Below are 12180 nucleotides of genomic sequence, written 5' to 3'. Positions count from 1 at the left end.
AGCTCTGACTCAGGTAGGGCAAAGGCAATATATGTAACATAATCATTTGTACCCCCATAATATGCTGAAATTTAAAAAAGCAGAAGACCCATCAGCATTACAAACAATGCAAACAAAATAAAACTGTGATAAAATATTAACAATACTCAAAATAGTAACATCAGTCCCACAGGGCCCTATCTCTTTTTCTCATTTGTGGATAAGATCCAGAACTTTGTCCCAAATAAGGGCACACTAAAGGATGATGAAAATTCCATTTGCACAAGAACCTCTTAAAGCAGTAAGACACTTTGTTTAGCTAAAAACTTCCTGATAGCATATGTACAAACTGAAATAAAGCTTACTACAAACAAATGCCCAATTTCAACACAAATAAAGGCTGTTTAGTTCAGCATATTTTTCCTCTAGCAACTTCCAATTCTAAACAGTATCAGCTAGGAATTTTTGATTATTTAGCTAACAAAATTCACCTCCACTGCTCCCTAAAAGTAGGCTCTTTGAAACTGATTATCGTTCACACTTGGGTTTCCTTTGAGGAGGATATAAAAGGTTCCAAACCTCTCCGGAGGAAGAGTGCTATCATTCATCCTTACCCTAAAACTCAAAGGAGAAGAAAGCGAATTGGTGTAGCAATATTTACGTGTTTGGTTGGTTCTTAATTTAATAACTTGTTCCAAAAAGTATTTAAGGCTGCTATGTCATGGTACATATAACATACAGCCAGACAGCACAAATTAGGAAGAAGAACATAGGGAATCAGAGAAACAGGTAGAAAACAGATGGAGAAACAAGGCTATCATACAAAACTGAGGTCATGAAGTCCTTGCTAAAGGTGCCCTATAAATCTGGTTCTAAGCTTTCCACCAGCTCAAACAAAGATGAGCATCTGTAGAAAAAAGCAATTTTTACTTTTCCAAGTGGATAAACTTCACATTGAGGGGAAAGAGAGGTGAGACGCACGGCCTTTAAGATAAGACTGTCACACGATTTTAGTGTCCTTTCTCATGCTTGGTCTGATTTAGGTCATACAACAAATCTGATAGGTCAGTGTCATCCCCACCAATAGGGGATAAAATGGGATGGGAGGGGCTGGGCATGATCTGCCGCAGTCACCTTCCTTGCAAGCTCCAGGACAGTGCCTGGAACTCAAATCTTCTGACCCATGTCCCAGGGGTACAGGGAAACCAAATTTCACATCTGTGAGCGTGAACTAAAAAACAATGAATTCTCTAAGCCTAGATTTCTAAGCTGTAATTCCTCCTGGGAGAACGACAATCAAAAAAATTTTTTTAATACATGGATCAAAAAGGTTTAGAGATGATATTCAGAACTGTGGTGCAAGCTCACTCCTTCTTCCTCTTCAATAAACATTCATTCTGAGGATTTAAAAATGTAGGAAATGCTTTTGTTTCAACCAGAGTGCCACAGTTTCTGAAGAACCTCACAACTCACTCCTTCCCTTGTCTGTCCAAGTTTGGTCTTAAGAAAAACCGGGAAGGAGACTGGGAGTCTACCCACTATGTACCTCATCTCCCAAACCAGAAAGGAAAAAGAGGGGAAGGATTCTTCTAAGCCTCACACTGCACCCCAGCCTGCGTCATCTGAACTAGAAAATACACCCGCCACCAGGCCCTTCAAGAGCCTAACCCAAGGCTCCAGCGGGTGAGCTCTGAAACACTCTACTTTTAAAACAGGGTGATAAAATTGATGTAGAGAAGGCTCAGCTCCACATTGCTAGGAAAAAACAAAGAGTATTGTGAAATGAAGCACATGTGAAATGGGAAAGAGGATTTAAAAAATCTTTCCCCAAAACCCCTTCATCACATACACTCAGAACACACATACACACACACAGTGCTTCTGAAACTGTTACAGAGCACGTCTACCAGTGTGTTCTTATGGAAACGGATGATACAGCTGGTCCTGACGGTGATTTCAGGGGACCAAAACCATTCATGCTTCAAAAACATATTCCTCACATGATCAATGCCAAGTATTTCTTTAACAGCAACGAAGCCTTTCCTTGAAAACTTAGAGATAGAGCTTACATTGTAAACACCCCAGAAATTCAAACTGTACAGATCCATGTTTTGAAAGGGACAAGTTCAAAGCCCAGGAGAGTCCATTTACTCATCCTATCAATAGACCATTTCTGATCGTCTACTACTTTGCACCAGGCACTGTAATAAGTGCGTAGGATTCACTGATTTTGACAAAACAGGCGAAATTCCCTGGCCTTGTGGATCTCACATTCTATTAGGCTGAAATGTAAATTCATACAGTTATGAAGATCAGATTTTTCTGAGTGATACGTGGTCACGACAAGGCAGGTTTATGAGCTGTGACATCGTTAGGTTCCATAAAACGACAATGAAACAAGAAGATCCTCGTGGATCTCACATTCTGAGGTTGAAAGGAACACAGAAACGGAGGTGTTCTGCCCAGGCCTGGTCCTCTGGGGAGAGGTGACAAAGAGGCAGCTCCCAGCCAGGAATCAGGCTCTGGGGACCTTTCACTTCTATTGCAGACGAATAACACAATGTTAAACCCCACTAAAATCACATGGCCATACAAAGCCATAAAAACTGACTAAATACTGAATTAAGACTTTTATGAAATGCCAGGTAAAAGCATTACCTGTTCATCCCCCAAGAATGGTTCTGTTTATAGACTAAAAATAAATAATTGCTCTATTTTATCCATTTGGCAACATCCTCTTAAAGCATTATTCTCCCTTTTTACGGCTTACATATTTTTTATAAGGAAACCAGTCATACTAAAAGGGGCACATTTTCCTGCATTTATGAAGATCAAATTTTGCTGAGTGATATTTAGTCATTACGTGGCAGGTTTATTAGTTGTGATGTCATTAGGTTCAATAAAATCACAATGAAACAACGTGAAACTTGTACTGACGACATGCTGAATTTCCTTAGAATAACAAACTTGTGCAAAGAATATAAAATAAGCTGATGCCATTGCTAAAAGCATGTCTTTAGTACTATTTAATAGGCATGGCTTTTACGCTCATGAGATATAAATAGAGCTCCCTGAGGAAGCCTCTGCAAGATCTGAGAACCCCATAAAGACTTGACGTATGTATGTTTATCTAAGTCTACCTAAGCTTCCACAGCCCTGTGCTGAAAACAAATTTACCACACAATTCAAAGGCAGGTAAATTTGTGCAAGGCTTATTTCCTCTCTTTGCATTCGAACTCAACACACACATTTTGCGACTGACTCCATGCCTGGTTCTGTGCTGACCACTGAATGTACAAAGCGAGAAGAAGCCAGTCTTGGAGCTGGCTAGGCATTCTCAGTTCTTAAGAAACTAAACTCAGCATCTAAATAGAGCACCTCGGGAGCAGTAAAGGGAAGCGCACAGGTACTAAGAGGGCACCCGGCAAGGGACAAGCCAGAAACAAGCCGGGATCACAAAGTCGGGGAGGACTTCCCCGAGAAGATGATAGCTGAGTCTTGAGGAGTAAGCTGAGAGAAGAAAAGGAAAGTGCATTCAGAACAGAGAAAAGAGCCTGAGAAAGGCTCAGAGATATGAAACAGCTTAAGTGTGTTCCAAGAGAAAAAAGTTAGAAGTTGCCAGCAGTCAAAGGCAGGTTCATAGTGGGCATCAGGAGACATGCAGCCTACACTTAGGAGCTGGAGTTTATCCGGCAGGGAACTTGCACGGACAACAGAGTGACGAAGGGCAAGCCTAACCAGTCAGAAAGCTGCTGTCCCAGCCCAGGCAAAGACAGGCGAGGCCAACCTGCCGGAGCCAGGTCTCCACCACGGAGGGAGCCCAGCACCAGTGGGTCCCTGATACGTCCTGCAAGGCATCCAAAGCCCCACACAGTTTATTCTTAGTATGTTTATAGATATTTTGATTAACTTTTAAGGAACCCCATATACGTGTGTAAAATTTTCCAAAAAAAGTATTAATTAGTTCTTCTTTGACATTAAAAGCCTTAGAATTAAAAGCAAAAATTTTTCAATCATTTTTTACCGTCTTTGGCTTTTAACCTACAGCTTTATTTCATATTAAAGAATAAATATCTTCAGCTCTTAAGGGTAAAGATCACAGCAACAGCACAGAGAATAGACCATTTAAACTGGGCAGAGTGGCGCATGAGCAAAGTGAAGCAGATCTCAGCAACTGTCTGGGTAATTCAGGGTCCCCAAAGTTAGCCAATAATACATATAATCATAAAGAAATTCAGCCCTGACATTTCATGTAAATAAAAAATATAGAGACTCTTCTTTAGTGACAATAATTTTAAGATACTTTTGATAATGTCATCTTTAAATCAGCAAGGTTGCTAAGAAACACTATAAAGAGTTGTCACATTTTGGGGGGAAAAAGTATGATTAATGACAATAATCATCTAATCTAAAATTAGTATTGAGAATTATAAGAGATCCAGAAGTAAAATTTTCTAATTAACATTTCTATAATAAGTTATAGAGAAGGGCACAAATGACCTATCTTGATTAGCAATTTCTCCCGTAATGATGGTCCATTAAAAATGCCATTACTTTTAAGACATTGCTTGTAGTCAGATAGAATGAAGTTCTATTGCACAAGCTTGCACAGTCTCCCATTTTCTCACTCCTTAAATATCAAATCACTCAGGCTAGAAATCTATAATTATATTTTTATACTTATACTTTATATTTCATACTTATAATCTATATACCATTGTAAAGATGTTCAATTTTCATTTGTCTATGTGCCATAAATGTTAAGATTCCTAAGGTACAGTAATCCATTTGTCCTCCTAAGAAAATAAATGATACATGTGGCAGCCTTAATAAATTCTCCATACTCAAGATAATAGGACCAATAGTCTGGTCAGGCCACACCTGGAATGCAATGCTTGGTTCAATTAAATATTAAGAGGGATTCTGCCACCCTGAAATACACCCAGAGCAGAGGTAGAATAGTGACAGGACCCAAGCCATGGTCCAGTCATGAGGACTACACCCCTTGGCATCTCTCCAATAGCTCCCTCCTCTCCCCAGCTCCACATAACCACCCACTGGAGTTCTTAGGATTGCATTGAGAGACCTCTCTTGTGTCACCCCTCCTTTTCCAATAACACTGCAATGGCTGTGGTCTTGGTCAATGGAGTCTCTTGCACTAATCTTCTAACTGGCTCCTAGTCTCTCCCAGATCCCATCTCACTCAGGGCTGCCAGGTTAATTTTCCTAAAACAACATGCTAATTATGACTTTATCCTACCGAAAAAAAAAAGTTATACTCTTTAGACTCTGTTCAGGGTCTCTCCTGAATTTGCTCCAAAAAAGCCTATAATATTAATATTTCCCATTAACACCCTTTATCATGAATGAGCTTTTCCTTCCAGCTATAGTGAAGGATTTGCCTTTCCTCTTATGATCTCTAGAACTTTCCATACACATGTTTTTTTGCTTCCTGTACCCCTTTCCCACCCATCCCAGGCTCCCCATATCCAAATGCTATTCACCCTTCAAAGATCATTCCAAATGCTACTCCCTCCATAAATCCTTTCCTAATGATTTCTACCAAAAATAATCTCTCCTTATATACCTACCTTCTATGACCTACCGCTGTAACCTCCTTGAGGGCAGGCCTTGGGTCTAATTTATATTTACCTTACCCAAAGCATGTTACCTTGCATAAAGTGAAGCAAAGATTGCCAACTACACCCCATAGGCCAAATGAAACCAGTGGACATGTATGTTTGGTTCACAGGTGCACATCTCCAGCTTCTCCTGACATATTAAACATCTGGAAAACTAGGCATGCTTTCTGCAGTTTGCCAGTTTCCCACAGTCACCACCAGGCCCTACTGCCCCTCAACACTGCAAATGAAGCAGAGGGTCAGTAGCTATGTACAATCTTTTGCTTTCCTGGTTGTTCTCATTGATAGTATCTGCCTGGCTCTCAGAGAGGTAAGTCCTGAGAGTAAATGACTCCTATAGTAAATGATCAATAAGGACTACCACATGAGCAACAGCTGAAATAACTAAATATGCCTGCAAGGGAAAATGGCAACTGCATGATAGTATGACTATAGTCAGTATTCTAAAGGATCTCAAGTGGAAGTACAATATTTGTTTGATATTTGTTTGGTGTAGGTCCAGGGACCTAAAATAGAAACAATGGGGGAGAACACAGAACTTTCTGACGTTTGGAATTACTCAAAAGCAAAATGGATTTCCTCGTGAGGAATGAATATCCTTCCTTGAGCTGTTAAAGCCAAGGCTGCCCAACCACGTGCCAAAGGGTCTGAGAGGGGAGGCTGACTGGCCACCCCCAGAGGCCCATTCCACTCAGAGGACCTACCGTGGTTGTCCCTTTCCTAAGCTCATTTGCTGCCTCATGGGAAAGCAGAACCCTGGACAGACTAGCACCCAGTCTGTATGGACGCACTGCTCATGGGGTGCATGCAGTATGGGAAGAGGGTCTGGGAGGAAACCTTGAGAGACCCCATTATTTAAGGATAGTGGAGCACGAAGAACTGGCAGAGAAAAGGCAGCCAGAATTAGAAAGAAATGTCAGGAGACCGTGTGGCACAGAGACCAACAGGTGAGAGAATTTCCAAAAATTCCACTTCAAATGCAGCAGAGTTAAGGAACTGTAAGAATTCTAAGGTGCCTGTTGGATTTAGGAGATGAGGAGATCAGCCTGAGAAGTTCCAGCAGAGTCGCACGACTAGCAGGATAGGGACAGGGGACTCACTCATGCTCACAAAAAGCCCCAACTTCAAGGCAGTATCTCCAGATGGGATATTATATACAGGAATAATGTCATTAAGATTACATTAAAAGCTTTAGTCTGATAACTCTAAGCATTTAAATTATACTTCAACTGTTGTAACCCTTTTTGGAAATTCTTTATGATTCTTTAATATACGTTGAGCAAAAAAAAAAAAAACGAAAAAGGAAGAAACTAAGTAACCCAGGCCATTGACAGTCTCAGGAAGGCCTGAGTTTCAGCACAGTGGATGGTAGGTACGAAGTCAACTTCCATTTCTAAAAAAAATTGTGCTTATCACAATAATTTTTTTTTTATTTACAAAGACAGCATGTCGTATTTGAGCACCTCGAGTTAGACAAGGAGGACAGCACTCACACTTTGATCTCTCCCCCCTCCTCAATCCTCACTAAATAAAAAGGGCACAAATTTGCCAGGGCAAAATAAACAAGAATGGAGATAACTGCACAAGAGAAATGCCAAATAAAAAAAACATTTTGACAGGGAGGGGGAGGAGGCTGGAAAGAAGAAGAAAAGGTAGTTAGTGATTTAGCTATAAAGAGAAAGCTAAAAGCTAAGTAACTACAGGAACAGGAAGTTCACAAAAGGCAGGCAATTCCTGCCACAGAACCCAGGTGCTATGGGCTGAATGCTTGTGTTCCCCCCAAAATTCATGTTGAAACTTAACCCCCAATGCAACAGTGTTAAGAGATGGGGCTTTTAGGAGGTGACCAGGTGAAAGGGATGAGGGCTCTGCTACACGAATGGGATTGGGGCACTTATAAAAGAGCTAGAGGGAGCCTATTTGGCCCTTCTGCCTTCTGTCATGTGAGGACACAGCAACAAGATGCCACTATGGAGCAGAGAGCAGCCCTCACCAGACACAGAATCTGCTGGCGCCTTGATCTTGGACTTCCCAGCTTCCAGAACTGTAAGAAATAAATTTCTATTATTTATAAATTACCCAGTCCAAGGTATTTTGTTACAGCAGCCTGAATGGACGAAGACACCAGAAAGGACTCGGGGGTGGAATGTGGAGGCACAGAGTAGGAAATGAAAACAGGAAAACAGATTTAAAGTCTTTAAAAGCAGCAGTTAAATCTCCCGATCCCATCCCCCATGGACAGGCAGCCACCTTTTACCACCCCTGGCAGAAGATGAAGGGAATGTGGACATGCCAAATGGTGGCACTCTCCTGTCTGTGGCCAACAGGCAGAAAACTGGCAGCCAGCTGTGAGCCACCCTCACCCTCAGCCCCAAAATAAAAAAGAAAATACAAACAGGGGATGGGCAAATTCCAGAGAAATTGATAAAACCTGCAAAGATGGCTCCAACAACATGGCCAGGCCCCTGCCTAATCACGCGACTGGGAGGCCCACCAGGCTTCAATCACTGCCCAATGCACAGAGATTCTAACCTGTATCTTAGACCCATTCCTAAGTCGAACAAGGAGCCAATAATCACTAGACATCTGAAGAGAACCTCCAAAATAAAAGAGAGAGACAAAAACAAAGAGAAGAAGGAACCCAGAATAAACAGGCAGGAAGCAGAAAAAAAAAAAAACAATACAAAAAGGAATGAAGAAAGATCCTACATCCATGAAATAAATACTGGATGCTGTGTTTTTAAAAAATTTTTTAAATTCATAGAATAAACATGATTCTTTAGAAATTAAAAATGTGACAGCAGAAATTAAGAGTCTAACAGAAAGACTAAAAGATTATAATCTGAGGAACTCTAACAGAAAGTAGAAGAAAAAGGCAACAAGAAAGTAGGAATTATTGAAAGAGGAGGAAAAAAAAACCAGAAAATTTATCAATGAACAAATACAAGAAATATAAGAACATTTCTAATAAATAAAAGACACAATTATCCTGATTGAAAGAACCCACCAGGTGCCCAGCACAGGATGAAAAAAGAGCCCCACCAAACCATATGGCTGTAAAATTTCAAAACTGCTATAAAGAGAAAAGTGTAAAAGGTGCCAGAGAGGGAAAAAGAAAAAAGACACAGAATGGCACTAGATCTTGCAGTCGCAACACTGGAAGCTAGCAGGCAACACAGCAATGACATCCAACACCCAATGACACCAAAAAAAATACTTCCAATCTAGAGCAGGACTGGACACACTGGCCTAGTGGGTACTTTCACTTAGTCATCCCTCTATGCTCCAGTGATTCTGTATAACACTGGCCATACCACACATATAGTAGAACTTTAAAGAACTGAGTTTTCACTAGACTATGAATCCTCAAGAGCTGTCTTCTCCACTTGTATACAACCAACACTCACCATGCTGTCTGACATGAAATGCCATTTTTGTTGTATGGATATATAAACATTCATTATCAGAAGTACAAAGGCACATCAACATATCAACACACATGCACTACCTTAAAATGTTTTTTATATGCCAGAACAGTCAGCATTCAACAATTTTACAATGTACTTTAATAATTTCCCATAATAGATAAACTTTCTGCCAAAAAAAATCTGATTTAAGTTGAAATTTACATGTGAAACATCTCTTTAACTAAGTACAAGTACATATAAAACCAAAAATCTCTTTTGGGTCATGCCCATACCTTGACTAAACTCAGAACAGCAAGGAAGGTGACATGAATCTATGACTAGCTCATGGATTCTAAATTAAAGCTCAGAAACATCCACAGTGAATAAAAAAATCCATAGTTGGAAATCAATATCTGCCTTACCTAATAAACCTAAAGATTTTATGGTCTAAAATATAAAATTTATTGATTTAGAATTAATTTTAGAACACCCAGTCTCTGTTTATTAAGCATGTTCTGATATTTCAACATACTCTAGTTTTACATTCTTCACAAGAGGGAAAGATAGTTATTTTTCTTATGAAAAGCGTGATATTAATGCTAATTTTTTAAAAATCTGTTTTCCTCTCCCCTACAATTAAGCCAAAACCAATTTCCTTGGAAAACTGGAAATTTCCTTGGAAATTTCCAATACCTTCTCCAGAAGATATTTCAGATCCATCTCAAATAGGTTCAGAGGGGAGTAGGGAGACTTAAATAAATGTAAAAAAGCAAGAGCTTTGTTTGCCATTTAAATCTGTGGCTGAGTCTACAGTATGTTTTTAATTGCTATTAGTTAAAATTCTTCTTGTCATATTGATACCGTAGACACAATTAACTTGAAAAGTCTGACTTGAATGCCAGATTATGTCAATAACTCATAATCTTTAGTTTCACAAAGTAGTAAAACAGAGAATTATGATTATCTAAATGATTTAAGCTAATCAACAATTTAGGACAAAGTGCAGATGAGTATACCCACATATACCTTTCCTCATATTCCACAAAGTATTATATAAGATGACCAAACCAAGGTTGTTCCAATAACTCATACGAAGCAGAACAACCAACTGATATCTTCATAATTTCACCCTTTTATCCTTTCAAAATTGTCTTAGGAAATACTTACCAAAAAAGTGTATTTTATAATACATAAAGGGTATCCTGAAAATAGAGCTATGTTAACTGTATCTTTAAAATCATACTAGTTAAACCAGAGTTCAATAGCTCCATGCTGACTTCTAGTTTACAAGAACACACAAACGAATCTTCTAAAATACCTGATTTTGACTTCAGGATAACCTGAATGGTATGTCCATCATTGGTGACCTCACAGTCTCGGCAGACCACATAATTTGGAGAGAGGCGGATGTCCAGCAGTGAGGGGTCATACCTAGCTTCTCTTGAGTTCAGGTTAATAGGAGACTGGTATTCCCCATTGGCATCAGGAAACACCAAACCCCACTCAACACCTAAGGACAAAATGAAATAAATTAAGAACAGGTTAAAAAAATAAGTTACAGTAAAATTTGACATGTAAAAACTAGTATAAACACTTTTATGACCCTTGACATTATGAAGAGGGTTATGACTGCCATCACCATACAGATGAAATCTGGTAATGTGAGTTTTTGCATTCATTATTTGAATGATCTAATATCATCAAATACCACATACAAACCCCTGGACTAACAAAATGCTCTATTTGTATTTGTCCACATAGATGTAATAATTTATGACTCTAGGAAATTTAAGTCATCTTTAAGTGATTAGAAAAAATGATACCACAAAAATTTCCTCTGCTCATGAGTTTGATTATGCTCAGTACCTGGGGAATAGCTGTAACTTTCACCGTGCTTGGTGACAGCCAAAAACGGTAACTCTGATGCTAGTGAATAAGCACCTCTTATCAGAAAGGCAAATACAGTATCTTAAACTGTGCACATGTATATACGTATATACATGTATAAACACATACATAATATTTATTCTTTCCAAATGTTTATAATTAAAATAATATATTCTATATTTATTTCAATGTATGTGGTAAACATCAGTAATGGTTAGCTCTATTAAGAAGCCCGACGTCTTGAGGGATACATTCAGGAAACTAAGTTTTTTAAAAGCCAACTCCTTCTGGCCAACCCGTGATCCAGCCTATGATTAAAGACATGTTTCAGAAAGCTGCGCGTCGCCAGTATCCTCCTTCACGAAAAGACTAGAGGCAGAAATACTTTCTCTCCACAGTCCTCAATGCAAGCAAAAAACCGTGCGTGTCACCAGCAGTCTTTCCAAGGTGTTGGGTACAATGTACCGTTGCTCTTCTTGGCTACTCGGGAGGCGGAAAAGGGACAGGCACGGCTCGCGGGCTTGGCCTCCCTGCGGGGACCCAAGGTGCGAACCGCCGCCCCCGCAGGCTCCCGGGCGCGAACGCGGGCGGCGGGCGAACGCGGGCGGCGGGCACGCCTCCCTGGAGTGTCCCCCGCCCCGCAACGCGCCAGGGGAGTGGGAAAGTGGCGGAGACGCCCGTGGGAAAGAGGGGACACGGTGGTGCGCGGAACGCGCAACAGCCCCAGGACGCAGAGCCCCCGGCTCGGCGGGACAGTGACGCGCCGTCCCGGGACCCCGGACACCCTGACCTGCGGCCGGTTACCTTCCTCGTAGCCCCACTCCACTCCCTCCTCCTCTTCCTCCTCATCCTCCTCCTTCTCCGGGAAGGCGACGGAATCTTCGATGAAGCTCAGGTCAGCCATGGGAATGCCGCGGGACCCCGGGGCGCCCTCGCCGGCGGTGCCTGCGCGTCCGCGGGGCGAGCGGGCCGGAGTGGGGCGCGCGTGGGCGGGAGCGCGCGGCAGGGAAGGCCGGCGCGAGGGTGGGCGCGTGCGGGGGTGGGCGCGCGTGCGAGCGTCCCCGACTCGCCGGAGACCAGCGCGGGGAGCGCGGCCCGGGTCCCCGGCGGAGCGAGAGCTCAGCCGCAGTTCCAGGAGCGGGCGCCGGGCCAGTTATAAACCCGCCCGGGGCGTGTCTGGCACTCGAGGATCCGCCCCCTTTGCTCCCTGGCAGGGGGACCGCGGGAGCGGACGGCCCGAAACGGGCCTCGGGGCTGCCGGGCCA

General features: G+C 41.7%; 1 protein-coding gene across 2 annotated transcripts in view; it reads right to left on the bottom strand.

The window, feature by feature from the left end:
• CA8 (carbonic anhydrase 8) overlaps positions 1 to 11966 on the bottom strand; it is a 91478-nt gene extending 79512 nt beyond the window's left edge. For both annotated transcript variants that reach the window (XM_045561073.1, XM_045561072.1), the window contains exons 1-2: positions 11720 to 11966; positions 10347 to 10538 (exon numbers count right to left, since the gene is read on the bottom strand). In XM_045561073.1, coding sequence (XP_045417029.1) covers positions 10347 to 10538; positions 11720 to 11819 — 292 coding nt within the window. In that variant the 5' untranslated portion in view covers positions 11820 to 11966. The remainder of the gene's footprint in view (positions 1 to 10346; positions 10539 to 11719) is intronic.
• Positions 11967 to 12180: the final 214 nt, after the last annotated feature.

The sequence above is a fragment of the Lemur catta genome, chromosome 9 (assembly GCF_020740605.2).
Source record: "Lemur catta isolate mLemCat1 chromosome 9, mLemCat1.pri, whole genome shotgun sequence".
NCBI classification, from domain to species: Eukaryota; Metazoa; Chordata; class Mammalia; order Primates; family Lemuridae; genus Lemur; species Lemur catta.
The sequence above is the reverse complement of the archived record's forward strand: the minus strand, read 5'-3'. Positions and strand labels throughout refer to the sequence as shown.